The sequence below is a fragment of the Gekko japonicus genome, unplaced genomic scaffold, assembly GCF_001447785.1.
Source record: "Gekko japonicus isolate JY-2015 unplaced genomic scaffold, Gekko_japonicus_V1.1 scaffold13, whole genome shotgun sequence".
Taxonomy (NCBI): Eukaryota; Metazoa; Chordata; class Lepidosauria; order Squamata; family Gekkonidae; genus Gekko; species Gekko japonicus.
In genome coordinates this window covers 208,673-233,418 of record NW_015172553.1, presented here as the reverse complement: position 1 = coordinate 233,418, position 24,746 = coordinate 208,673, and the positions used below count along the sequence as shown (strand labels likewise).

The window sequence follows — 24,746 nt, the reverse complement described above, 5'->3', positions numbered from 1 at the left end:
AAAACAACAACAACCCAAAACCACAACTTTTCTTGTAAACGTTGTAGACTCACTTCAAAGGCAAAAGTGCATCTAGAGACGCATGCAGGTTGTAGATCGGGAATCCCCAACATGGCACCCATGGGCGCCACGACGCCAACGCACACCTTTCCTGGTGCCCACCAAGTGTTTTTCAGAAATTAGGTGGGACTTTTCTCCAACAAGGCTTTTGACTGGCAGTGTAGATTGTAAAAAAAAAAATAATGATGTTGCTTTGGCAGCAGCTGCCACCACCGCACAAGAGTCTTCGCTGGGTAACTGAAGGTAAACTGAGGCAGCCATTGGGTGGCACTGGCTGGCTCTACCTCTTGTGGCACCCACCACGCTGTGTCAGAATTTCAGAGGTGCCCCTAGGGTCGAAAGGGCTCCAGTGTTCCCTCTAAGCTGAGTTAGTGTGAGAGCTAGCTCACAGGTTTTTAGCCTCCGGCTCACCCATTTTTGTCTTAGCTCAGGAAGGATGCCATCAGAGCAAACTACTTTATGCAGTAGCCAATTGCTTGCTCAGAACTTTAATGCCAGTAGCTCAGAGAGTAGAGTGTTTTTGCTCACAAGACTCCACAGATTAGAGGGAGCATTGCTGGGGACCCTCCTTGTAGATGACCACCCACAGACCAGGGTTGCCAGGTGAGGCCGAGAAGCCGCCAGGGAACTTGCAAGGAGGCTCTGGGAGCGGAGAGGGAAGAAGCACGACTGAACTCCACAGCGAGTTCCGGGTGAGCTGGCTGTCCCATTTAAAGGGATTGCATTCTTTTTAAATGCCTTCCCTCCACTGGAAATAATGGAGGATGGGAGCACCTTCTTTGGGGGCTCATGGAATTAGACCCCTTGGTCCAATCTTTTTGAAAATGGGGGGGGGGGGTGTTAGGAGAGGCACCAGCAGCTATGCTGAAAATCTGGTGCCCCTAACGGAAAAAAACAGCCCCTCCAGAGCCCAAGATACCCATGGTTCGAATCTCCATTATACCCTATGGGGACAAGTCTCCATAGGGTATAATGGAGCATCCAGTGGCCCTCCTCTCCCCCCGCTTCCTGGTAGGCTTGAAGTGGGGGGAAGGGCCTCCAAACCGGGGGATCCCCCGCCCCCAACTGGGGAATTGGCAACCCCACCCACAGACACAAGAACCCGCCTTCTTCTGATCCAGACCCTGATTTACAGATACCCTCAGACTACAGAGAAGGGAAAAAGAAGAGAAGAAGAAGAGATTGGATTTATACCCCGCCCTTCACTTGGAGTCTCAGAGTGGCTTACAAACTCCTTTCCCTTCCCCTCCCCACAACAGACACCCTGTGAGGTGGGTGGGGCTGAGAGAACTCTGACACAAACTGCTCTTTCAGGAACAGCTGTGCCAGAGCTTGTGACTTACCCAAGGTCACATCAGCAGGTGCAAGTGGAGGAGTGGGGAATCAAACCCGGTTCTCCCAGATTAGAGTCCGCACACTTAACCACTACACCAAACTGGCTCTCCAAAAAAGGGAATCCTTTGGCTCCCCTACCCCCACCTTACTGTCCCTGTCTAACAAGTGAGACAGCCATAAATACATACACCTGATTTTCTTTAATAACAAGCTTGTAGCACTTATAATGTCACCTTGGGATCAGGGAGACTCACTCAGCCGACACTGTTGTGAGGAGGAGAGAATAATGTAGAACACCTTGAACTCTGGACAGGATGGCAGAATAAAAATGTACCACACAGATTATGCTGTATCTTTCAGATGAATTTTAAGTGCTGTAAACTGCACGGTATAGTTACATCCAGATAGCTTTCAGTATGCATGTACAGTACAATGTGACACAATAAGCATACAGTATATAAAATTAGAGTCCAGTTGCTTCTTAAATACTAACAGAATTCATTCCAGTGTAAACTTTGGAGAGTCAAAGCTCTCTTCTTCAGGTGTATGAAGCATGCTTCCATTACAGATAACATTTATACTGTTCTGCAGTGTCATGCAACAAATCATTCACGATGCATCTGATTCACAACAGTTCTATGCTGAAATAAACTCTGACCTATATCTAGATAGACAGATATGAAACAAACACTTCCGCAGAAAGTTGATTCTATGGACTTTCCGCGCCACCTTACACGAGGCAAGAGCCCAGCAGCACCTTAAAGACTAACAAAACTTGCAGCAGGGTAGGAGCTTTCCTGAGTCAGCGCTCACTTCTTCATCTTGATCTATCTGTGGGCATCAGGGGTTGCCAGCTCCGGGTTGGGAAATACCTGGAGATTTGGGCGGGGTGGTGGAACCTCAGGGGAGGGGAAGGATTTCAGTGGGGTACAGTGCCATGGAGTTCCACCTTTCCAAGCAGCCATTTTCTCAACGTGGACAGATCTCTGCCCACTGGAGATGTTGTAACAGTGGGAGATCTCCAAATACCACCTGGAGTTTAAAATGAGAGTGCATGGACTCTAATCTGGGAGAACCCGGCTTGATTCCCCACACCTCCACTTGCACCTGCTGGATGACCTTGGGCAAGCCGTAATTCTGAGAAGAGCTGTCTTTGAAAAAGAGCAGTTTCTGTCAAGAGCTCTCTCAGCCCCACCTCCCTCACAGGGTGTCTGTTGTGGGGAGGGGAAGGGAAAAGGAGTTTGTAAGCTGCTCTGAGACACCTTTCGGTAGTGAAGGGCGGGGTATAAATCCAATCTCTTCTTCATCCATGACGAAAATAACAAAGAGTCAATAAAGGCCTTGTGAAGACCTTGGTTTCTGTTAATCGAGAGTCAACATATGGGATGCCTCCTTCCAGAGTAGATCAGTAGAAATCATCAGTTGACCACAGAAGAGAATTTTCTACAGAATTACTTCAGTAAATGATTTTGCACCCATATCTTTATTGACTCTCCATTATTTTCGTCACGGATGTTGTGTTTTGGATTTCCGCCGCCTGGAGTTTGGCAACCCTATTGGACACACACAACTGTATAAGGGGCGATCAGACACACCACTAACCACCGTCAACATCCCAGTTAATAATACTTTATCCATATTTTTAATTTGTAAAAGTTCCTTTTTTTAAAATCTATGTTGGGAGATGGTCTCAAGAAGTCGCTTTATGGCATCTCAATTATCGTTACTGCCAATTTAACTCGCAGTTCGAGGAAGGGGAGAAATTCTGATGAGTCATCGTTGCCACCCGCGCCCCTCTCAGCGGACCACGTGCCTGGAGAGACCATGACTCAGCAAATTCCTCCTTCCTCCTCTCTCTCCCCCCCCTCCCGTTCGGCTCCGCCCTCTCACCGCCCGCTTTCTATCTTCGCCTTACTGCGCCTGCGCTAGTCAGAGAGAAGGGGCCCAATGAAGGCCCTTCCCTTCTCGCCCCGCCCTTCGGGGGAGCCTAACGAATTCCCCCCTCCCCTTTTCCTCCCCTCAGACAGACAGACACGCCGCCGCCGCCGCCGCCGCCGCCGCCCTTCGCTTCTTACCTGAGGTCTGGCGGGAGCGCGCCTGGGAAGGCGCCTGCGCGCCCCCCAGCACCCGCAAGTGAGGCGCGCGGCGTTCCCGTGAGGCAAGAGGGGAAAGCCTGAGGCAGGAGGGTGGGCAGGCGGGCGCGCGCTTTCCAATCCGCCCCCTCCGGCCGCCTCGTCCTCAGCGCGAGCGAAGTGAAAGTTTCTCCTCCTCCTTCTCCGGCGGGCGGAGCCAATCGGCGCCCAGGCCGCTGCCGAGATGGGGCGGTCACACCACGGCGGACGTCATAGGGAGAAGCCACGCCCACCTCCCTCCCTGTCGGAGCGCTCCTCCTCCCCCTGATGACGCTCGCGCGGCCACGCCCACCCCTGGAACTTCCATTCATGCGGGGTTTGAAGCGGGGGGGGGGTCAACAGCCCAGGAACAGGGGAGGCTGGTTGGGTGGGGAGGAAGATTCATTCATTCATTTTGGGGGTGGGTAGCGCTCTTTGCATGCCCGGGCGTCTGTCTGTTTGCAGTTCTGCGTTGCTAGGGCAATGGCTTAAAACAAGCGAGAAGAGAAAACCTTCGGGTGAATTGGATGCTTGGGTGAATGGGATCAGTGGTCCCTCTAAGCTGAGTTAGTGTGAGCCAGCTCAGGTTTTTTTTAGCCTCCAGCACACCCATTTTCCTCTTCGCTCAGGAAGGATATGGCTCCACAGCCAACTAATTTATAGCAGCGGCCAAATCGCTCACTCACCACTTTAGTGCCAGCAGCTCACAAAGTAGAATTTTTGTGCACGAGACTGCACAGCTTAGAGGGAGCATTGCCACTAGCCTGGGGCAGTGTTCCCTCTAAGCTGAGTTAGTGTGAGCCAGCTCACAGTTTCTTAGCCTCCAGCTCACACGTTTTTGTCTTAGCTCAGGAAGGAGGGCTCCAGAGCAAACAAGTTTATGCAGTAGTCAAGTCGCCCGCTCACAACTTTGATGACAGTAGCTCACAAAGGAGAATTCTTGCTCACGAGACTCTGTAGCTTAAAGGGAACATTGGCCTGGGGGCAAAAGACAGGCTTTGGAGGGTGGACTACAGTGTTCTCTCCAAGCTGAGTTAGTGTGAGCCGGCTCACATGGTTTTGTAGCCTCCAGCGCACACATTTTTCTCTTTGGTCAGGAAGGATGTCGCTCCAGAGCCAACTAATTTATTGCAGCCGCCGAATCGCTCGCTCACCACTTTAGTGCCGGCAGCTCACAAAGTAGAATTTTTGCTCAGGAGATTCCACAGCTTGGAGGGAGCATTGAATGGGATGCATGGGTGTGGTGTTAAGCGGCCCTTCCAAAGCTTCAAAAAGAAACACTGGATGATTTGCAGTTAAAACTCTTTTTTTTAAATAATGGTGCGTGGGTTTGCACATATGGTTACCAACCTCCCGGTGCTGGCTGGAGATTTGGGATTTCAACTGATCTCCAGGCCACAGAGATCAGTTCACTTGGATAAAATGGCTGCTTTGGAAGATAGGCTCAGTGTCATTATACCCCTTTGGAGTCCCTCCCCTCCTCAGGCTCCACCCCCCAAATCTCCAGGCATTTCCCTACCTGGAGCTGGCAACCATATTTGCACAATATGTCCATGTTCTTGTAGTCCATCCCCCACCCCCCACCCCGTGTCTTGATTTTTCAATATCCCAGGATCAATGTCTGGTTCTCTCTTCTCCATTTATTTTACAAAGACTGCTCTTCTACTTCAGACCTTCTGAAATCTTTAATCGCTTGGCCTGACTCTCCAGAACAAATGCTGATATTAGACAGAGCCTTTCCCACACATCTCCAAATCTGATTCGGTATATTCATCAGAGGTTTGATGACCGCCAGTTGGGTGTCGTGTTTAGGAGCCCGGACTCTAATCTGGGAGAACCGGGTTTGATTCCCCACTCCCCCACATGCAGCTTCTGGTGTGACCTTGGGTCAGTCACTAGTTCTCTCAGAGCTGTTCTCTCACGAGCAGTCCTTGAAAGAGGTCTCTCAGTCCCACCTGCCTTATATGGTGTCTGTTGTGGGGAGGGGGAGGAGATTGTAAGCTGCTCTGAGACTCCTTCGGTAGTGAAGGGCAGCGTATAAATCCAATCTCTTCTTCAGTTCCTGAATATGACCAATGCACATAATGCAAAATGGCCTTGTGTTTCCGACACCTCCCACAAGTGCCAGTGGTATAGTACTCCCTATTTGATACCTGTCCTGTGAGCCCCATCAGAAGATGTTATCCTTGCCGGGACCCCCTCCAATACTTCCTCTTTTTATTTTCCCCTTAATTGTATTGGGGATCCCTTTTCTTTTGTGCTTTTAAATGTTGGCAAATAACTTCATTAACTGGAAGCTGCCTGATATTGAATCAGACCCTCAGTCCATTAGGGTCAGTATTGCCTGCTCAGACTGGCAGCGGCTTTCTAGGTTCTCAGGCAGAGCCCTTTTACATCATCTACTACCAGATCCTTTTATCTGGAGATGCCGGGGATTGAACCTCCGGACCTTCTGCACACCAAGCAGAGGCTCTGCCACTGAGCCACAGCCCCTCTTTACAGCTCTCCAGGGTCTCGGGCAGAGGTCTTTCCCATCGTCTACTGCCTAGTCCGTTTCACCTGGAGATGCCGGGGACTGAACCTGGGACCTTCTGCACGCCAAGCAGAGGCTCTTCCACTGAGCCACGGCCCCTCTTTACAGCTCTCCAGGGTCTCAGGCAGTGGTCTTTCTCATTGCCTACTGCCTGGTCCTTTTTAACTGGAGGTGCTGGGGATTGAACCTGGGACCTTCTGCACGCCAAGCAGAGGCTCTTCCACTGAGTCATGGCCCGTCCTCAGTCTTAGGAAACGGAAACCATTTCCTTCAACAATTTTAACGGATTTTCATGATGGAAGACCGGGACGAGTCTCTACGAATATCATTCATTTACGGTATAATGTCAGCGGTTGTCCTTAAATATTCAAAGGTAATTCCTCTCACGAAGTTATCTGTCACGAAACTTAAAAAAACAACATCAATCAACATTTTGAATGCATCAATTCCATGAAATCCTTTTTAACTTTACAATTTAAATTTCCCCCCTTCCCGAGTTTCCAACCCTGCCTAATAATTCCAGAGGGGTGTCCGTGTTTGTCTGCCACAGCAAAAACTAAGAAGACAATTGTTGGCAATTCCGAGTAGGGACGTCAGCGTCCAGGTGGGACCTGGGTGGATCCCCTGGAATTCCAGCTCATCTGATGACTACAGAGATCCATTCCCCTGGAGACAAATTGATGCTTTGGAGGGTGGACTCTGTGGCATTGCACCCCACTGTGATCCCGGGGCTCCATTCCCAAATCTCCAGGTTTTTCCTGCCGGTGCCCAGTGGGTACCTGGCAACTCTAATCCAAAGGCTCCTTCCTTGTGGCCAGGGGTGATTTCCTGCAGGAGCGGAGCTCCGGCAGTAAAGAGCCCAGGGGGTGGGCACATGCAACAAGCCCCACCCCCTGCTCCCAGCAGCCCTCGGTCAGAGCAAGAAGCAGCCAGGTAAGTTGCAGAGCCTCCCCCCAGCTCCCCCGGTCCAAAACACTCCAGTGGCACCTTTAAGACCAAGTTTTATTCAGATATGAACTCTCCCTCCTCTGTGAGGACAGATCTGCACGTTCCCCCCCCCCCCCAATAGCTAGCAATCCAAAACAGTCCAGTGGAGCCTGAGCGGTGGGTGTTGCCTTCTGACACGCTTCCGGTGATGTCAGGGGGTGTGGCATATGCAAATAAGTTATGCTAATGAGTTATGCTAATGAGCTCCTGCACCTCTTTTTCTACGAAATGACCCCTGCTTGTGGCATAAACTTTCCGTCGGGCCCAGTTTGGCAAAAAAATCTGATGTTTCTTTTCCAGCATTACCCTCTTCATCTAATTATCAGAATGATCAGATGTTGCCTCATTTTCTAAAGCATTCTGGCGATTCAATCCCTTCTCACCCCCCCCACCATTCCAACACACACCAGGTATGCTGCATGCTATTTCTACAAATGGTTTCATTTTCCTTTCCTCCACAACGAGATAAAATATAATAGGGCTTTTGTGTGTGTGTGTGTGTGTCTTTGACAGCCCACAAAGGAGCAAAACAACTAAAGTCCCCCCTCCCCTAATAGTTGTACAGAATCTGTGTTTCTGAGTAGCTCTTACCTGTGGCTTTTCTGGGGCTCCACAGTAAGGCTGCGATCCTGCGCGCACCTGCTGGGGAGTAAACCCCATTCAACTCAGAGAGATTTAGTCCCAAACAAACATAGAAGGCAAGTTTTCCAACCCAGCGGCACTTCTGAGTAAACACGCCTGGAAACAGCGTGGCGATATTCCTTACCTTCTTTACCGTTTGCAGAGTTCTTTGGCTCGTTTGAAAATGCTGACCTTTCCTTTAGTTCTCTCTCTGTTTTCCTTTGGAACGGGATCTGAGAAAATTGCGAGCCTGCCCCGGATTTCAACTTGACAGATTGATTTCTTTTTTTTTCTTTAACAAAAACCCTGCCCTGCCCAAAACCCCCTCCAAGGTTTCCTCTATTTTACAAAAAAGCACCTGGCACATTTAAAAAGAAAAAGAAAAAAGGTAGGCCTCTGTGATTTAGTTTAGAACAAGACCTCTTAACTGCCATCTGGAACAGAGTTACACCCCATAAAATCTATTGACGTTAGAAGGGTATAACCCTATTTAGGTTTGCACTGGGAAGGATGTACGTGTGAGATCGAGGTTTATTGAATTATCGACCATTTTGAGAGAGCGGGGTCCCCCCCCAGTCCTGCAATATAGGGGTCAGGCAAGGGTTAGGGTGCCAACCTCCAGGTGGTACCTGAAGATCTGCTATTACAGTCAATGCTCCTAAAGGTAAAGGTTCCCTTGGTCAAAAGCCAGTTGAATCCGACTCTAGGGTTGCGGTGCTCATCTCCGTTTCAAAGCCGAAGAGCCAGCGCTGTCCGAAGACGTTTCCGTAGGGGGCACCACAAAGTTGGGAAAAGGGTGAAAAGGAAAAAAAACACGAAGATTTGTAAAAAAATAAATAAATAAATTGATAAAACTAGTGCAAATTGATGATGGTGCACCCTAGGGTTATCTTCTATTTTTTGTTGGCAAGGTGCAGTGTCATAGGCTATGTTTTAAAGTAAAATGCATGTGTTTAAAAGTAAAACAAGGGAGCCAAATTCAGTTGTCAGTTGCTGCAACCTGCATTGTATATCTGGTCAGACAGGTCAACTAAAATAGTCTGGGGGGTCAGTGTGGTAAGGACGGGGGCACCAAGATTGGTCAGTGCTTCGAGCACCAGTGAGCCTTAATCCGCCCCTGAATGCTCCCTCTAAGCTGTGGAGTCTTGTGAGCAAAATTTCTCCTTTGTGAGCTACTGGCGTTAAAGTTGTGAGCGAGCAATTTGGCTACTGCCTAAATCAGTTTGCTCTGGAGCCATCCTTCCTGAGCTGAGACAAAAATGTTTGAGCTGGAGGCTAAAAAACTGTGAGATAGCTCACACGAACTCATCTTAGAGGAAACGCTGATTACAATTTCTCTCCAGACAACCCAAGATGAGTTTCCCTGGAGAAAATGGCTGCTTTGGAGGATGGATTCTATGGCATTCTACCCTGCTGAGGGTCCTCTCCTCCCCAAACCCCTCCCTCTGCTGGCTCTACCCCCCCCCCAAATCTTGAGGTAGTTCCCAAACCTGAGCTAGCAACCCTAGTTAGTGTTGTCATGGAAGTTATGAAGAAGAGAAGAGGTTGGAATTATACCCCACCCTTCACTACCTGAAGGAGTCTCAGAGCAGCTTACAATACCCTTTCCCTTCCCCTCCCCACAACAGACACCCTGTGAGGTAGGTGGGGCTGAGAGAGCTCTCTTGAGAACTGCCCTTGAGAGAACAGCTCTGGAAGAACTTGTAACTGACCCAAGGTCACACCAGTAGCTGCATGTGGAGGAGTGGGGAATCAAACCCGGTTCTCCCGGATTAGAGTCCGCGCTCCTAACTGCTACACCAAACTGACATTATCCCCGGTTGAGGTCCCTGCCCTCTCCGAACCCCACCATCCCCACACTTCACCCCCAAATCTCCAGGAATCTCCAAACCCTGAGCTGGCAACCTTAGGCATAGACAGAGGTTGAACGATCCCATTTAAAAGCAGTAGCCAGAAATATAACACTAGGGTGCTTTGAGGGAATTAGATAAGAAATATAACACCAGGGCTTCAAGAGGGAAGTGGATGAACAACATACAGAGCAGAGGTTCATCAGTGGCTATTAGCCACAAGGTCCAGATAGGAACTCTCAGTCTGGGGCCATTGATGCTCTGTATTCTTGGTTTTTGGGGAAGGGGAGGCAACAGTGGGAGGGCTTCTAGTGTCCTGGCCCCACTGCTGGACCTCCTGATGGCACCTGGTATTTTTGGCCACTGTGTGACAGAGTGTTGGACTGGATGGGCCATTGGCCTGATCCAACATTGGCTTCTCTTATGTTCTTACGTTCAGGGCGGGATTTTTTCTTTAAGAGGAAGCTTTCAGTAGGAATACTACAGTACAGTAATCAAGCTGTTGCAAGCCAGGAGAGCTCCCCCCCCCCCTCCTGTTGACACCATATCAGGAGAAAACATATGTGGGTATGGCTTGGGGGTTTGTATGTTTTTAAGCTTTCCAAGAAGAGGTTTGGGTTGGGTGCAGCAGATTAGCAAAACGTACCATGCAAAGATGATTGGCGCTTGTCACTGAAACAAAACTGCTGATAAAGCCAGAATCAAATAAGATTTTGGACTCCAGCCATTGCCGGTTATCAGGAGGTTTTAATGTCGGTTTGCTTTTTCAGTAGAATTTGTTTTTAAAAAATCTTTCAGTGGGACATTTTGGCAGATTGGTGGTTGAAAACAGGGTTTCCCAGGTCCTAGTTCAACACTTCAACTATTCTACCATGCTGGCTTTCATAACCATAACAACATAGGAGAAGCCAATGTTGGATCAGGCCAATGGCCCCTCCAGTCCAACACTCTGTCACACAGTGGCCAAAAGTATCAGGTGCCATCAGGAGGTCCAGCAGTGGGGCCAGGACACTAGAAGCCCTCCCACTCTTGCCCCACCCAAGCACCAAGAATACAGAGCATCACTGGCCCCAGACTGAGAGTTCCTATCTGTACCTTGTGGCTAATAGCCACTGATGGACCGCTGCTCCAGATGTTTATCCAATTCCCTTTTGAAGCCACCCATGCTTGTAGCCATGCTTGTAACCAAAGAAACATCAGCCAGGGTTCATGTGTGTTAACCTTTCCCAAAAACACAACACACACGGGCTTGCAGTGCCTTAAAGACCAACCTGGGGGTTGAGGTGCAAGCTGTGGCAGACTCGAACCCAGCTCCTCAGACAAATGAAGTGTGTCCTCCGTGAATGAATGTCACACACGTGCAGAAGAGCTGTCAACAGTGGGATCAGAAAGGAAACAAAGCACACGAGGTCCAGCCTTTACTATTCTCTGCCACCTCAAAGGTTTACGAGATAAGCGATGCTCCCTCTAAGCTGTGGAGTCCTGTGTGCAAAAAGTCTACTTTGTGAGCTCCTGGCATTAAAGTTGTGAGCGAGTGATTGGGCTACCGCATCAATTAGTTTGTTCTGGAGCCATCCTTCCAGAGTGAAGACAAAAATGTCTGAGCCAGAAGCTAAAAACATGTGAGGTAGCTCATACTAACTCAGCTTAGAGGGAACACTGGAGATCAGTTCCACTTTGGCGTTGCAGATGGTTCCTGCTGGAACTTGTAGGCTTTTGAACTGTGTGTGGGAATCTCGCCGGCTGGGACCTCCAGCGATCCTTTGCTTCTCCGTCCCACGTTTATTCCCCTGTCTCCATACCCATGTGTTCTATAGATACCTGCCAACTGAGGGCACGCCATGCATCTGATGAAGTGGGCCTTCTTCCAAGATCGATCACACCATCGTCGGCCTTTAAGGTGCCAAAAGACTTTTGGTTTTGTGTGCGCATGTGTGTGTGTTTCAAAGAATTACTGATGAGGTGGAGTTTCTCTCCATGACTTATCCCCTCTTCTTCATCCAGCGCACGGAATATGAAATCCTATCAGAAGCTGGCCGCCGATGACCCCCGGACCACGGAGTCGTGGGATGAAGCCGCCGACGAGAAACCCTTGTGCCACCAGAAGTTGTCGGCCTGGTGGATGGGCGGGGGTCTCCTGATGGTCGCCGCCTTGCTCAGCGGGGTGACCGTTTGGGTCCTCGGTCAGATCTGGTGGAGCCAGCACACGGTGCCCCCCCTTACTCAGTGCACCTCCATCCCCGAAAACCTGCGCTTCGACTGTTACCCAGAGAGGGGCACGGTGGTGACGAGAGAACTCTGCGAGAAGCGGGGGTGCTGCTTCGTAGAAACTGGCCCGCCCTCGGGCGGTGCGAGGGGGGTCCCGTGGTGCTTTTACCCCCCCAATTTCCCCAGCTACGCCTTGGGGAGCGTCAATGAAACACAACTGGGAATGGTGGGCTTCCTGACCAGGCGGACAAAGACTTATTATCCGAGGGATATCGAGAAGCTGCGGCTCGTCGTGGAGTTTGAAACGGACACCCGCTTGCATGTCAAAGTGAGTCATTTTTCTGTGGTTTGTTTTATCTCTCCCCCCCCCCCCGCCGCCAAGTTTCTCATTTCGCCATGCCGAGGTTATGAAACAAAGACAGCAATTACCTGATTTGGGTGCAGACCCCGGACAGATCTCAGATTCCATGCCCAGCGATGGATAAAAAGCAATTGAGCTGAAACTAGGCAGTCTTTAATAAGTTGTCACAATGCCCTCTTTTTCCCCATGTCGCCCCCCTCCCTTGGTATGGAGGTTCCTCTTGGAACTTGTACCTCAGGGGTCCCTATCATTTTTGAGCCTGCGAGAGCCAGATCGGTGTAGTGGTTTAGTGTGCGGGCTCTAATCTGGGAGAACCGGGTTTGAATCCCCACTCCTCCGCACACAGCTATTGGATGACCTTGGGCAAGCCGTAGTTCTGATAAGAGCTGTCCTTGAAAAAGAGCAGTTTCTCTCAGAGCTCTCTCAGCCCCACTGACCTCACAGGGTGTCTGTTGTGGGGAGGGGAAGGAGTTTGTAAGCCGCTCTGAGGCTCCGAGTGAAGGGCAGGGTATAAATCCAGTCTCTTCTTTTCTCTGTTCTTCTTCTTCTTTGGAATTCTGACACAGTGTGGCGGGTGCAGCCACGAAATGGCTTCTACAACATGGCTGCCGCAGGAGGTGGGTCCGGCCACAAAATGGCTGCTGCAGCTTACCTTCAGTGTTGTAGTGGCAGCTGCTACCAAAGAACCATTTTTAAAACCTGCACAGCCAATCAGAAACCCTGCCCATTTCCTAGAAACACTGGGAAGTACCAGGAAAGCTGTTAGCAGGTGCCATGGTCCCCACACGCACTGTGTCGGGGAACCCCTGATGTACATGTTTCAGTTCTCTCCTCAAAACCCACCTTTCTCACAAAAGTTAGCACATGACAGCTAAAAGGCCTACAAACTGGGACTCCTCTGGTTTGGATCTTGATTCCACCACAGATTTTGGCTTAAACTGATTAGATCGTGACGCGAGAGCCAGTTTGGTGTAGTGGTTAGGAGCGCTGACTCTAATTCTGAGAGAACCGGGTTTGATTCTCCACTCCTCCACATGCAACTGCTGGTGTGACTTTGGGTCAGTCACAAGTTGTTTCAGACCTGTTCTCTCATGAACAGTCCTCGAAAGAGCTCTCTCAGCCCCTCCTGCCTCACAGGGTGTCTGTTGTGGGGAGGGGAAGGGAAAAGAGATTGTAAACTGCTCTGAGTTGAGTAGTGAAGGGTGGGTTATAAATCCAATCTCCTCCTCCTCCTCCTCCTCCTCTTCTTCTCCTCCTCCTCCTTCTTCTGTCCATCCACAAAAAGAAAGAATCGTAATCATACTTTCCTGATCCTTATCTGATGAATCATGCACGTCCACAAAAGCTTATACCCAGACTTAAAACTAAAGGTGTCCCTGGACGCAAACTTTGTTCTATACTTTCCTGCTGTCCTTGAAACCCTTAGTATATCCTAATTCAGGGTTCTTTCCCTTGACCTGCGCAGTTTGGGTGGGGGCTCTCTTTTCCGTAGATTATCGATGCTGCCGGCCCTCGGTACGAAGTGCCAATCGAAGTTCCTCAGGTGACGAAGAAGGCAGAGAACCCCGTGTACACCGTCGAGTTCTCCAAGGACCCCTTTGGGTTGATTGTGAAGCGCCGGACTTCAGGGGCTGTGCTGTAAGACCCTCCCTCTCCTCTTCATGCAACCCATTCTCAACAGGGAGGGGGCTCAGATATGGTCGCCAACCTCCAGGCGGGGCCTGGAAATCTCCCAGAATTACAACCGATGTCCAGACGACAGAGATCTGTTCCCCTGGATAAAATGGCTGCTTTGGAGGGTGAACTACAGCGTTCCCTCTAAGCTGAGTTACTGTGAGCTTGCTCACAGTTTTTTAGCCTCTGGCTCACACACATTTTTGTCTTAGCTCAGGAAGGATAGCTCCAGGGCAACCAAATTCATGCAGTAACCACATCACTCGCTCACAACTTTAATGTCAGTGGCTCACAAAGTAGAATTTTTGCTCACAAGACTCCACAGCTTAGAAGGAGCATTGGTGGACTCCAGGGGTCATTTCGTAGAAAAAAAGGTGCAGGAGTTCATTAGCATAACTCATTAGCATATGCCACACACCCTGACATCACCGGAGGTGTGTCAGAAGGCAACACAGAAGGCTCAGGCTCCACTGGACTGTTTTGGATTGCTAGCTATTGTGTGGGGGACGGGGGACGTGCAGATCTGTCCTCACAGAGGAGGGAGAGCTTGTGCCTGAATAAAACTTGATCTTAACGGTGCCACTGGAATGTTTTGGATGGGGGCGGGGGGGCTCTGCAACTTACCTGGCTGCTTCTTGCTCTGACTGAGGGCTTCTGGGAGCAGGTGTGGGGCTTGTTGCATGTGCTCGCCCCCTGGGCTCTTTACTGTCGGAGCTCCGCTCCTGTGCGCTCCTGCAGGAAATGACCCCTGGTGGACTCCATGGCATTATACCCTCCTTAGCCCCCTCCCCTCCACAAACGCCACTCTCTGCAGGCTCCACCCCCAAATCACGAGGAATTTCCCAACCCAGTGTTGACAACCCTAAGTTGATACCAATATGAAGCGTGCCTTACTTGTCTTCTGTTTTCCAATTCCTTTGAAAATCAGCAGGCATGAGAACTAGAAACTTAGGTGGACAGTCATTCTTTTTGGATTTTATATGGACCCGTATGTAGCCCAGGGTTCCCCAACCTACCTGAGCCCATGGGCACCTTTGGACTTCTGCCACGGCATGGTGGGCGGGGCCACAAAATGGCTGCCACCCAATGGCTGCCGGAGGAGGCGGACCCAGCTACAAAATGGCCACCGCAGCTCCTCTTCAGTCACACAGTGACGGTCCTTGTGCTGTGGCGGCCCAAGTTGCTGAAGCAACATTTTTTTAAAAAACCCTGTGCAACCTATCAGACATTAGGAAGAACAGAACATTAAACATTACTGAACGTTTGGAAGAACTTCCTGACAGATAGCGCGGTTCCTCGGTGGAACAGGCTTCCTCGGGAGGTGGTGGGCTCTCCTCCTTTGGAGGTTTTTAAGCAGATGGCCACCTGACAGCAATGCTGATCCTGTGAACTTAGGCAGATCATGACAGGGAGGGCAGGAAAGGCTGCATCAGTGCTTAGTTCTCATGGCCTTTTCTTACACACCAAGGGAAATGTCGATTGCTCCATTGGGATCAGGAAGCCATTTTTCTCTGGGCAAGTTTGGCCAGGGATCCCGGAGGTTTTCTGCCATCTTCTGGGCATGGAACAGGGGTCACTGGGGGTGTGGGGGGGGAAGGTATTTGTGAATTTCCTGCCTTGTGCAGGGGGTTGGACTAGATGACCCTGGAGTTCCCTTCCAACTCTGTGATTCTATGACTCTAAATCTCTAGCAACCCCATCAGACCTTTGCTGGGCAAAAGCCACACCTAGCTTTCCCCTCTTTCTAAATCAACTTGGTGGGCTCCAGGAAAGGGCGCCATGTTGGGGACCAGTATTCCCTCTAAGCTGAGTTAGTGTGAGCTAGCTCACAGTTCTTTACCCTCCGGCTCACACATTTTTGTCTTAGCTCAGGAAGGATGGCTCCAGAGCAAACTAACTTATGCAGTAGCCAAATCGCTCGCTCACAACTTTAATGCCAGTAGCTCACAGAGTAGAATTTTTGCTCACAAGACTCCCCAGCTTAGAGGGAGCATTGTTGGGGACCCCTGATGTAGCCTCTTAATGCTTCCTCTCCTTCTCTAGGATAAACACAACGGTGGCGCCCTTGTTCTTTGCGGATCAGTTTCTCCAGATTTCTACTCTCCTGCCTTCCAAATTCCTGTATGGGCTTGGGGAACATCGAAGCAACTTCCTCCATAGCCTGGAGTGGAACACCTTAACCTTCTGGGCCCGAGACATCCCTCCCACGGTACTGTTTATGCATAATTGCTCAGTCTAGCTACCTCCAGTTGTGCTTGCTGTGCATATGTACATATGAAGCTGCCTTATACTGAATCAGACCCTGGGTCCATCAAGGTCAGTCTTGTCTACTCAGACTGGCAGTGGCTCTCCAGGGTCTCAGGCAGAGGGTCTTTTCCATCACCTCCTGCCTGGTCCTTTTAACGGGAGATGCCGGGGATGGAACCCGGGCCCTTCTGCATGCCAAGCAGAGGCTCTACCACTGAGCCACAGCACCTCTTGACAGCTCTCCAGGGTCTCCGGCGGAGGTCTTTCCCATCACCTACTGCCTGGTCATTCTTAAGTGGAGATGCTGGGGATTGAACCTGGGACCTCCTGCATGCCAAGGAGAGGCTCTCCCACTGAGCCACAGCCCTTCTTTACATCTCTCCAGAGTCTCAGGCAGAGGTCTTTCTCATCACCTCCTAAAGGTAAAGATTTCCCTTGCATGAAAGCTAGTTGAATCCTGTAGGTGAATGCTGTATGATTTTAATGCTTATCGAGGCTACATTTGAGCCTATTGTTGTTGTTGTTGTTGTTGTTGTTCAGTCGCACAGTCGAGTCCGACTCTTCGCGACCCCATGGACAATCTCCCGCCAGGCTCTCCTGTCTTCCGCCGTCCTCCGAAGTTGGCTCAATTTCATGTTCGTTGCATCTATGACACTGTCTAACCATCTCATCCTTTGCTGTCCCCGTCTTCTTTGACCTTCAGTCTTTCCCAGCATCAGGGTCTTCTCCAGTGAGCGCTCCCTTCTCATCCGTCTTCTTTGACCTTCAATCTTTCCCAGCATCAGGGTCTTCTCCAGTGAGTGCTCCCTTCTCATTTGGTGGCCAAAGTATTTGAGCTTCAGTTTCATTATCTGGCCTTCCAGGGAACAGTCAGGGTTGATTTCTTTGAGGATTGACTGATTTGTTCTTCTTGCAGTCCAAGGGACATGGTAGAAAGGCTTAAATGTTCTATTAGCATCATTGCAAAGGAGGAGGAGGAGGGCAAAACCGGAATGATTTGGCTCCGCCTACTGTTGGCTCTGACTCCTCCTACCATTATCCCCTCTGCCCCACCAGCCTCTGTGGGTACCCTGTGCCACTGATCGGGAGACCACAGCCTGCTCGTTTGGGGGAGGGAATCAGCTGACCGTTTTGAGCCACTAACATGACGAATGAACTGCCCACCCCTAGCTTCCACACCAGGTTTCTGAAAACACATATTCTAAGCCTTCGGGGGGGAGAAGTTATGGGTGGTGCCCAGTAGTTTGGTGTAGTGGTTAAGAGCGCACACTCTAATCTGGGAGACAACCAGGCTTGATTCTCTACTCCTCCACATGCAGCTGCTGGTGTGACCTTGGGTCAGTCACAAGTTCCTTCAGAGCTGTTCTCTCAGGAACAGTTCACGAAAGAGCTCCCTCAGCCCCACCTACCTCACAGGGTGTCTGTTGTGGGGAGGGGAAGGGAAAGGAGATTGTCAGCCGCTTTGAGACTCCTTCGGGTAGTGAAGGGCAGGGTGTAGCTCCAATCTCCTCCTCCTCCTCCTCCTCCTCCTCCTCCTTCTAGGTTAGGGGAGGAGTCTAGCAAGCGGGGTGGGACCTAGGAGAGGCAGAGGGGGCTGACAGTCATGGAATCCAATTTAATAGTGGCCATTCTCATTGAACCAAGCAGAACACAGCCTGGCCCTTCCACAGTTCTGATTTGCCCTGGATTTTTATTCCCCAGGTGCCCTGGAGAAGGAGATGCAGTGCCCTAAAGGTTTCTAACACTGAAACCTGGCAGTTCTAAGAGAAGAAGAGGACAGGGGATTGTGGGAAGGAGACAGAGAGATCTGGGACCTGGTAGGAAAGGAAAGGGAATCCAGAACTTGGTTCCACTGGCCTAGTGGTTTTCCCAATTTTCTTCAGCTTTGCCTTTCGCTTTCCTTCTTTCCTCTGCTATTTGTAAAGCCTCATCAGAAAGCCACTTTGCTTTCTTACATTTCTTTTTCTTTGGGATGGTGGTGATTGCTGCCTCCTGTACGATGTCACGAACCTCTGTCCATAGTTCTTCAGGCACTCTATCTATCAAATCCAGACCCTTGAATCTATTCTTCACCTCTACTGTATATTCATCAGGGATGCGATCTAGGTCAAACCTGAATGGCCTCGTGGTTTTCCCAATTTTCTTCAGTTTAAGTCTGAATTTTGCAATGAGTAGCTCATGATCTGAACCACAGTCAGCTCCAGGTCTTGTTTTTACTGACTGGATAGAGCTTCTCCATCTTTGACTGCAAATTATATAGTCAATCTGATTTCGGTGTTGCCCATCTGGTGATGTCCATGTGTAGAGTCGCCTCTTAGGTTGTTGGAAAAGGGTGTTCGCTATGACCAGTGTGTTCTCTTGACAAAACTCTGTTAACCTTTGCCCTGCTTCATTTTGCTTTCCAAGGCCAAACTTGTCTGTTATTCCAGTTACCTTTTCACTTCCTACTTTAGCATTCCAGTCCCCTATGATGATGAGGACATCATTTTTTGGTGTTAGTTCTAGGAGGTGTTGTAGGTCTTCATAGAACCGGTCCACTTCAGCCTCTTCTGCATCAGTGGTTGGGGCATAGACTTGGATTACTGTGATGTTGAATGGTTTGCCTTGGAATCGGACAGAAATCATTCTGTCATTTTTGAGATTGTATCCCAGTACTGCCTTTTGCACTCTCTTGTTGACTATAAAGGCCACACCATTTTTTCTACGAGATTCCTGGCCACAGTAGTAGATATAATGGTCTTCTGAGTTAAATTCGCCCATTCCTGTCCACTTTAGTTCACTGATTCCTAGGATATCGATGTTCAGTCTTGCCATCTCATTTTTGACCACGTCAAGCTTACCTTGATTCATAGATCTTACATTCCAGGTTCCTATGTAGTATTGTTCTTTGCAGCATCGGACTTTCCTTTCACCATCAGACACATCCACAACTGAGGGTCCTTTCGGCTTTGGCCCAGCCGCTTCACTCTTTCTGGGGTTACTTGTACTTGCCCTCTGCTCTTCCTCAGTAGCATATTGGACACCTTCCGACCTGAGGGGCTCATCTTCCGGCGTCATATCTTTTAGCCTTTTGATACTGTCCATGGGGTTTTCTTGGCAAAAATACTGGAGTGGGTTGCCATTTCCTTCTCCAGGTGGATCACGCTTGGTCTGAGTTCTCTGCTGTGGCCTGTCCGTCTTGGGTGGCCCTTCACGGCATAGCCCACAGCTTCATTGAACTGCGCAAGCCCCCTCGCCACGACAAGGCAGTGATCCATGAGGGGGATTTGAGCCTATAACTGTTTTTAAATCATTTGTATTAAAGACGTATATTTTTGATAACTTGTATTATCTACACCTTAATGATCTTTATCTACTGGTTTTAAGACCAAGCTCTCCTATTTGTATGTATTTAAAAAAACAACAACCCAGTAATATATGCAGTGCAAATTGGGAGTTCAGAAGCAAGTGTTTCAAACAAGACTGCTTTCTTTTGGTTCTCAGGAGTCCTCCAACCTCTACGGCGTTCACCCTTTTTACCTGGTAATGGAAGACGGTGGAAGCGCCCACGGAGTTTTCCTCTTGAACAGCAACGCGATGGGTGTGTATTTCTGCTGCGCATTCGAGGAAGGGAAGGAGGAGGGATGGGAGAATTTCATCACTTCCCAGCCTGGAACACGTGAAGGCGAGAAGCAGCCTTAACCTGAGTAAGACCATTGGTATATAAAGGTCAAGCATTGTCTACTCAGATAGGCAGCAGCTTCTCCAAGTTCTCAGGCGGAGGACTTTCACATCACCCCCCCGCCTGCTCCTTTTTAACTGGAGATGCTGGGGATTGAACCTGAGGCCTTCTGCGTGCCAAGCAGATGCTCTGCCTCTTGAGAGCCAGTTTGGTGTCGTGGTTAAGTGCGTAGGCTCTAATCTGGGAGAACCGGGTTTGATTCCCCACTCCTTCATATGCAGCTGCTGGTGTGACCTTGGGTCAGTCAGAAGTTCTTTCAGAGCTGTTCTCTCACGGCAGTTTTTAAAAAATACTTTATTTATACATTTTCCACAATATATAGTATTGCAAATAATAAACCTTATATACATTTGAGTCTAATTTTTCCATATATTTGTCCATTTACATACTCTCAAACATCTTTTAAGGTGAATATTGTCATCTTTTTCTTGAAGTATTAAGCTCAATTTACCCATTTCTGCCATTTCTAACAACTTGAATGCTATTTCCTCTCTAGGAGGGATCCTTTCTGGTTTCCAATACTTGGCTAACAAAATTCTAGCAGTCGGGCAGTTTTTGAAAGAGCTCTCTCAGCCCCACCCACCTCACAGGGTCCCTGTTGGGGGCGGGGGAAAGGTGTTTGTGAGCCGCTCTGAGACTCCGAGTGAAAGGCGGGGTATAAATCCAATCTCCTCCTCCTCCTCTTCTTCTTCCTCCTCCTCCCTCTTCTTCTTCTTCCTCCCTCATCAGAAGCCAAGAGATTCTATGCAAGACCCCTGCTTTCTTTCAACAGACTTGTCAGAGAGAAATGAAAGTTAAACCCTGGATCTTGCATCCAGCAGGGTGTTGTTTTTTGGGATCGAAGCCACCCGACAACGTTGTTCTGAGCCCGCAACCTCAGAAAGGGGGCCCCCAAGAAGCGCCAGAGGAAAACGAGGGGAGGGTTCCTTCTGGAGCCGAGACATCTGTTTCCTGGCTCTTTAGCAATTACCGAGCGGTTTAACCGCACACAGCAGCTGCTGGCTCTCGGCCACAGCGGCCGGCCGCTTGGCACCTCCTGGCGGTTTGGTTTCCCTGACCTTCCCGTTTGAGATCCCTGCCCTTTGGCTACATGGAGACAGTCAAACAGCTGGTAGAGAGAAAGAGAAAGAGAGTGATAAATGATGAGGGTTTCAGGGACTATTCTCCTCTCAAAGCAGACACCGGACAGCTCCCCCGGCAGGTCAAGCTTGTCAGTGAGGGCAGGGGCAGCGAAGGCAGCATGGGTCTTAGTGCATGCCCCAGGGTATCTTAATAACAATCACTTCCACAAAGCGAGGTCCATAGGGGAACGGGAGACGTATAGTTTCCTCCCATCACAGCTGGGCTAAGCATTATTACCACCAGAACTCCCCTGAAGGTTGGGACTTGGATGGGAGACCGCCAGGGAAGTGCCATCACCCACCTCTGTGTAGCAACTCTGCAATTCCTTGGTGGTCTTACCATCAGGGTGCTGACCGAGGCGGACCTTGCTTAGCTTTCAAGGTCTGACCAGATCGGCTGGTCTGGTCTGGGCCGTCCAGATCAGGGCCCGTTGATACTGACGGTGGAAAGCGCCGTTGAGGTTGCAGCCAACTTACGGTGATCCCATTGGGTTTTTAAGACGAGAGATGACAGAACAGAAAAGGGAGTCCGTCTTCACCCAAAGCGTAATTCACACGTGGAAATCAGAGGGGAGAGCAGAGATCCATCAGTGGCTATTAACCACCAGGTACAGATGGAACACTCTGTCTGGGGCAGTGATGCTCTGTCTTCTTGGTACTGGGTGGGGCAACAGTGGGAGGGCTTCTGGAGTTCTGGCCCCACTGGTGGACCTCCTGATGGCACCTGGGTTTTGGCCACTGTGTGACAGAGTGTTGAATGCACCATTGGGCTTCTCGTATGTTCTTATGTCTGGGGCAGTGATGGTCCATCTTCTCGGTACTTGGGGGGGCAACTGTGGGAGGGCTTCTGGAATTCTGGCCCTGCTGGTGGACCTCCTGACCAATGTTCCCTCTAAGCTGTGGAGTCTTGTGAGACAAAATTCTACTTTGTGAGGGTGCTGGCATTAAATTTGTGAGCGAGCTATTTGGCTGCTACATAGATTAGCTTGTTCCGGAGCCATCCTTCCTGAGCTAAGGCAAAAATGTGTGAGCTGAAGGCTAAAAAAACTGTGAGCTAGCTCACACTAACTCAGCTTAGAGGGAACACTGCTCCTGACGGCACCTGGGTTTTGGCCACTGTGTGACAGAGTGTTGGACTGGATGGGCCATTTGCCTGATCCAGCAGGGCTTCTCTTATGTTCTTAGAGGTGGTCTGCCATTGCCTGCCTCTGCATAGGAACCCTGGACTTCCTCGGTGGTCTCCCATCCAAGTCCTAACCAGGACCAACTCTGCTTAGCTTCAGAGATCTGAGATCAGGCTAGCTTGGACCACCCAGCTCAAGGTAACATGTGCCCTGGACTGACTGTTACTGACCCCTGGTCTTCCTTGTTGGTCGCCCTCCCATCCAAGTACTTACCGTGGCCAAACTAGGTATCGTACACTAAAAAGGTCTGCGGTTCTCTCCGAGTTCCCTTCTTCCAGACAACGTATTTTGAATTTACTTTTCTTTGTTTGGTCCTCTGTGCCACCATGGGGAGACAGTCTTCTGATTCTTTAAAAGACATTCAGGCCCTGCAGATTGAGACGGGGGGGGGGGGGGTTTTCTGGGGGGGGGAGCTTTCATGTGATTGGGGGGGGGGGGGGGGTTTTCTGGGTTCGAGTGCCGCGGGGCTGTTGTTGATTTGCAGTTTGAAATGAGGGTATTAGAATGACGGCACTTTTGCATTCGTTGCCCAGAGGTGTCCCTGCAGCCGGCACCTGCCCTCACCTGGAGAACCATCGGAGGCATTCTGGATTTCTACATCTTTTTGGGAGGGGATCCCAACTTGGTGGTTCTGTAGCAGTACCAGCAAGTAATCGGTGAGTTGTTTTCCTTCGGAGAAATCCATACGTATTTCTGCCTGTCAGCCTTGGTTGCCATGGGATTTAAAGGGGTGCCTGGAATGTATACCTTCGTCTCTGCCTGCTTTGCTGCTCTATTACCTCTTTTAGCTCTGACATGTCACCTTGAGCCCCAGTCTCCACTGGTGTCATCTTTCTCTTGGGAATAATGAACTGTTATTCTGGCGGGCCTTTAGTTTACGTGTAATTGGCCCTGGGCCATTAGGACTCTGCTTGCTTTGGGTATAATTGCTGGCTTTGTGTGCTTTTCCTTCGGTCTAACACAGAACGTTAAGAGCCTGGACCTGATCAATGTCTCAATAAACTGTTATTCTTCTGAATGACTGCTATTGGGAACTGATTCTTCCAGGGTTATGACACTGCCCTCCTTTGTCCTATCCTTGCGGCGACCCTGCGAGAGTGGGCTAGACCAAGAGAGAGCGTGAGTGGCCCAACATCACCCAATGAACTCCATGCCCGAGTGGAGGATTTGAACCCTACTCCAAAATGATAACCCCTAGACTACGCCGTCCACGAGGGTGTGCCGCTTCATTTGACAGGAATCAGCTCTTCCTAAACCATCGGCCCGTGTGTGTTCGATCCCCGCCTCTTGTATTCCAGGATTTCCAGCCATGCCGCCATTTTGGGCCCTGGGTTTCCATCTCTGCCGCTGGGGATACAATACAAGCAACGGGACTTGGGAGGTCATAAAGGCGATGCGGAATTATCAAATCCCCCAGGTAAAAAAGAAAAAAAGAAGAAGGAACCATCAAAGAGAAAGAAAAACAGATGATCATGAACAAGATCGAGACGGGTAGAGCCGTGTTAGTTTGTTTGTAGGAGTAGAAAAGAGCAAGAGACTAGTAGCAACCTAAAGGCTAACAAGATTTGCGGCAGGGGAGGAGATTTCATGAGTCACTACTCACTTCTCCAGTACCTGAAGAGTTGCGAACAAGGGCTGGCTTTGCCATATGCATGCCAGGAGTGGAATGACAGCCCCGGGAAAAGGAAGCAGAGGTTCCCTGACAGTGGCCCGCCCTCCAGGCAAGCTGCCTTGTTGCCCCGACTTGCCTAACAGAAGTGTGATTTGCAGACATTCCCTGGGGGATTCACTAGTTGTATCATTTCTTACCTGCTGATTTGATCATTGCCTAGTTTTTGACCACATGGTCTGCCGAGCGTGCTGCTGTTTCTTTTTTTTTTATAACAATATATTTATTGGGTTTTTCATAATATGAGCCTATATCATATGCATACAAACAAGAACGTCAACAAAACTACATACAAAAACCCCCTAAGATAGCAATTTATCTTTTCAGCAACACAGATTAACAGAGAAACTAGACACAAAATGATTATTTTGTTCTTATAATCAGCCTTTAGGTCATTTCTGTGTTGAGTAGTTACTTCTATCTCTGTTTTGCCAAATAGCACTGTTCATTCATATTAATAGCATATTCATATTAACAGCATAAGATATATAGTCGTCGTCAACTTCACCGTTCAAGGTTCTACCCATTACTATTACACATCTTTCAGTAGCCTGCCAATTCCTTGTTTTCAGCATAAGATCAGGGTTTAATATTGCAATTTTTAAATCTCTCCCCCCCTTTTATTACCGTTTAAAATTTTCATTCAATCTTTACTACATGTACACTGATTTGTCGATCTATTGGAACCAATATATCAAGCTTAGCTTAAAGATTAACTCTGCTATTCATTACATGAGAGTTTTACACCTAAATCCTCCACTTATATTTTGCCAGATCTTTACCTAACTCTGTTTGTCTCAGGATTAATCTTTATCCAACACAATCCTACTAAACTATAATCCAAAATAACTAAAACGTAATTACACCATCATGATACAATGTTCAAACATCATTAAATACAATTTAAACAATTAATCATCCATATTCTAACCTTTCCTATTACCTCAGCAATCATTTCACCAATTCATCATTTTTAATACAAATACCAATTATACATTTACTAATTTTTACATATTTTTCTTTTATACTAGTCTTAACTTATAAGTTCAAATTTAACCCTCCAA

General features: G+C 49.2%; 2 protein-coding genes across 2 annotated transcripts in view; one reads left to right on the top strand and one right to left on the bottom strand.

Moving 5' to 3' along the window:
* MAFK (v-maf avian musculoaponeurotic fibrosarcoma oncogene homolog K) overlaps positions 1–3,627 on the bottom strand; it is a 54,984-nt gene extending 51,357 nt beyond the window's left edge. The window contains exon 1 of the mRNA XM_015421143.1: positions 3,471–3,627. The gene's annotated coding sequence lies outside the window, so the exon portion shown is untranslated. The remainder of the gene's footprint in view (positions 1–3,470) is intronic.
* The window catches only part of LOC107118778 (lysosomal alpha-glucosidase-like), a 41,397-nt gene continuing 20,095 nt past the window's right edge, over positions 3,445–24,746 (top strand). The window contains 8 exon segments of the mRNA XM_015421141.1: positions 3,445–3,528; positions 11,315–11,397; positions 11,502–12,033; positions 13,559–13,704; positions 15,784–15,949; positions 19,471–19,567; positions 22,547–22,669; positions 23,312–23,430. Coding sequence (XP_015276627.1) covers positions 11,339–11,397; positions 11,502–12,033; positions 13,559–13,704; positions 15,784–15,949; positions 19,471–19,567; positions 22,547–22,669; positions 23,312–23,430 — 1,242 coding nt within the window. The 5' untranslated portion in view covers positions 3,445–3,528; positions 11,315–11,338.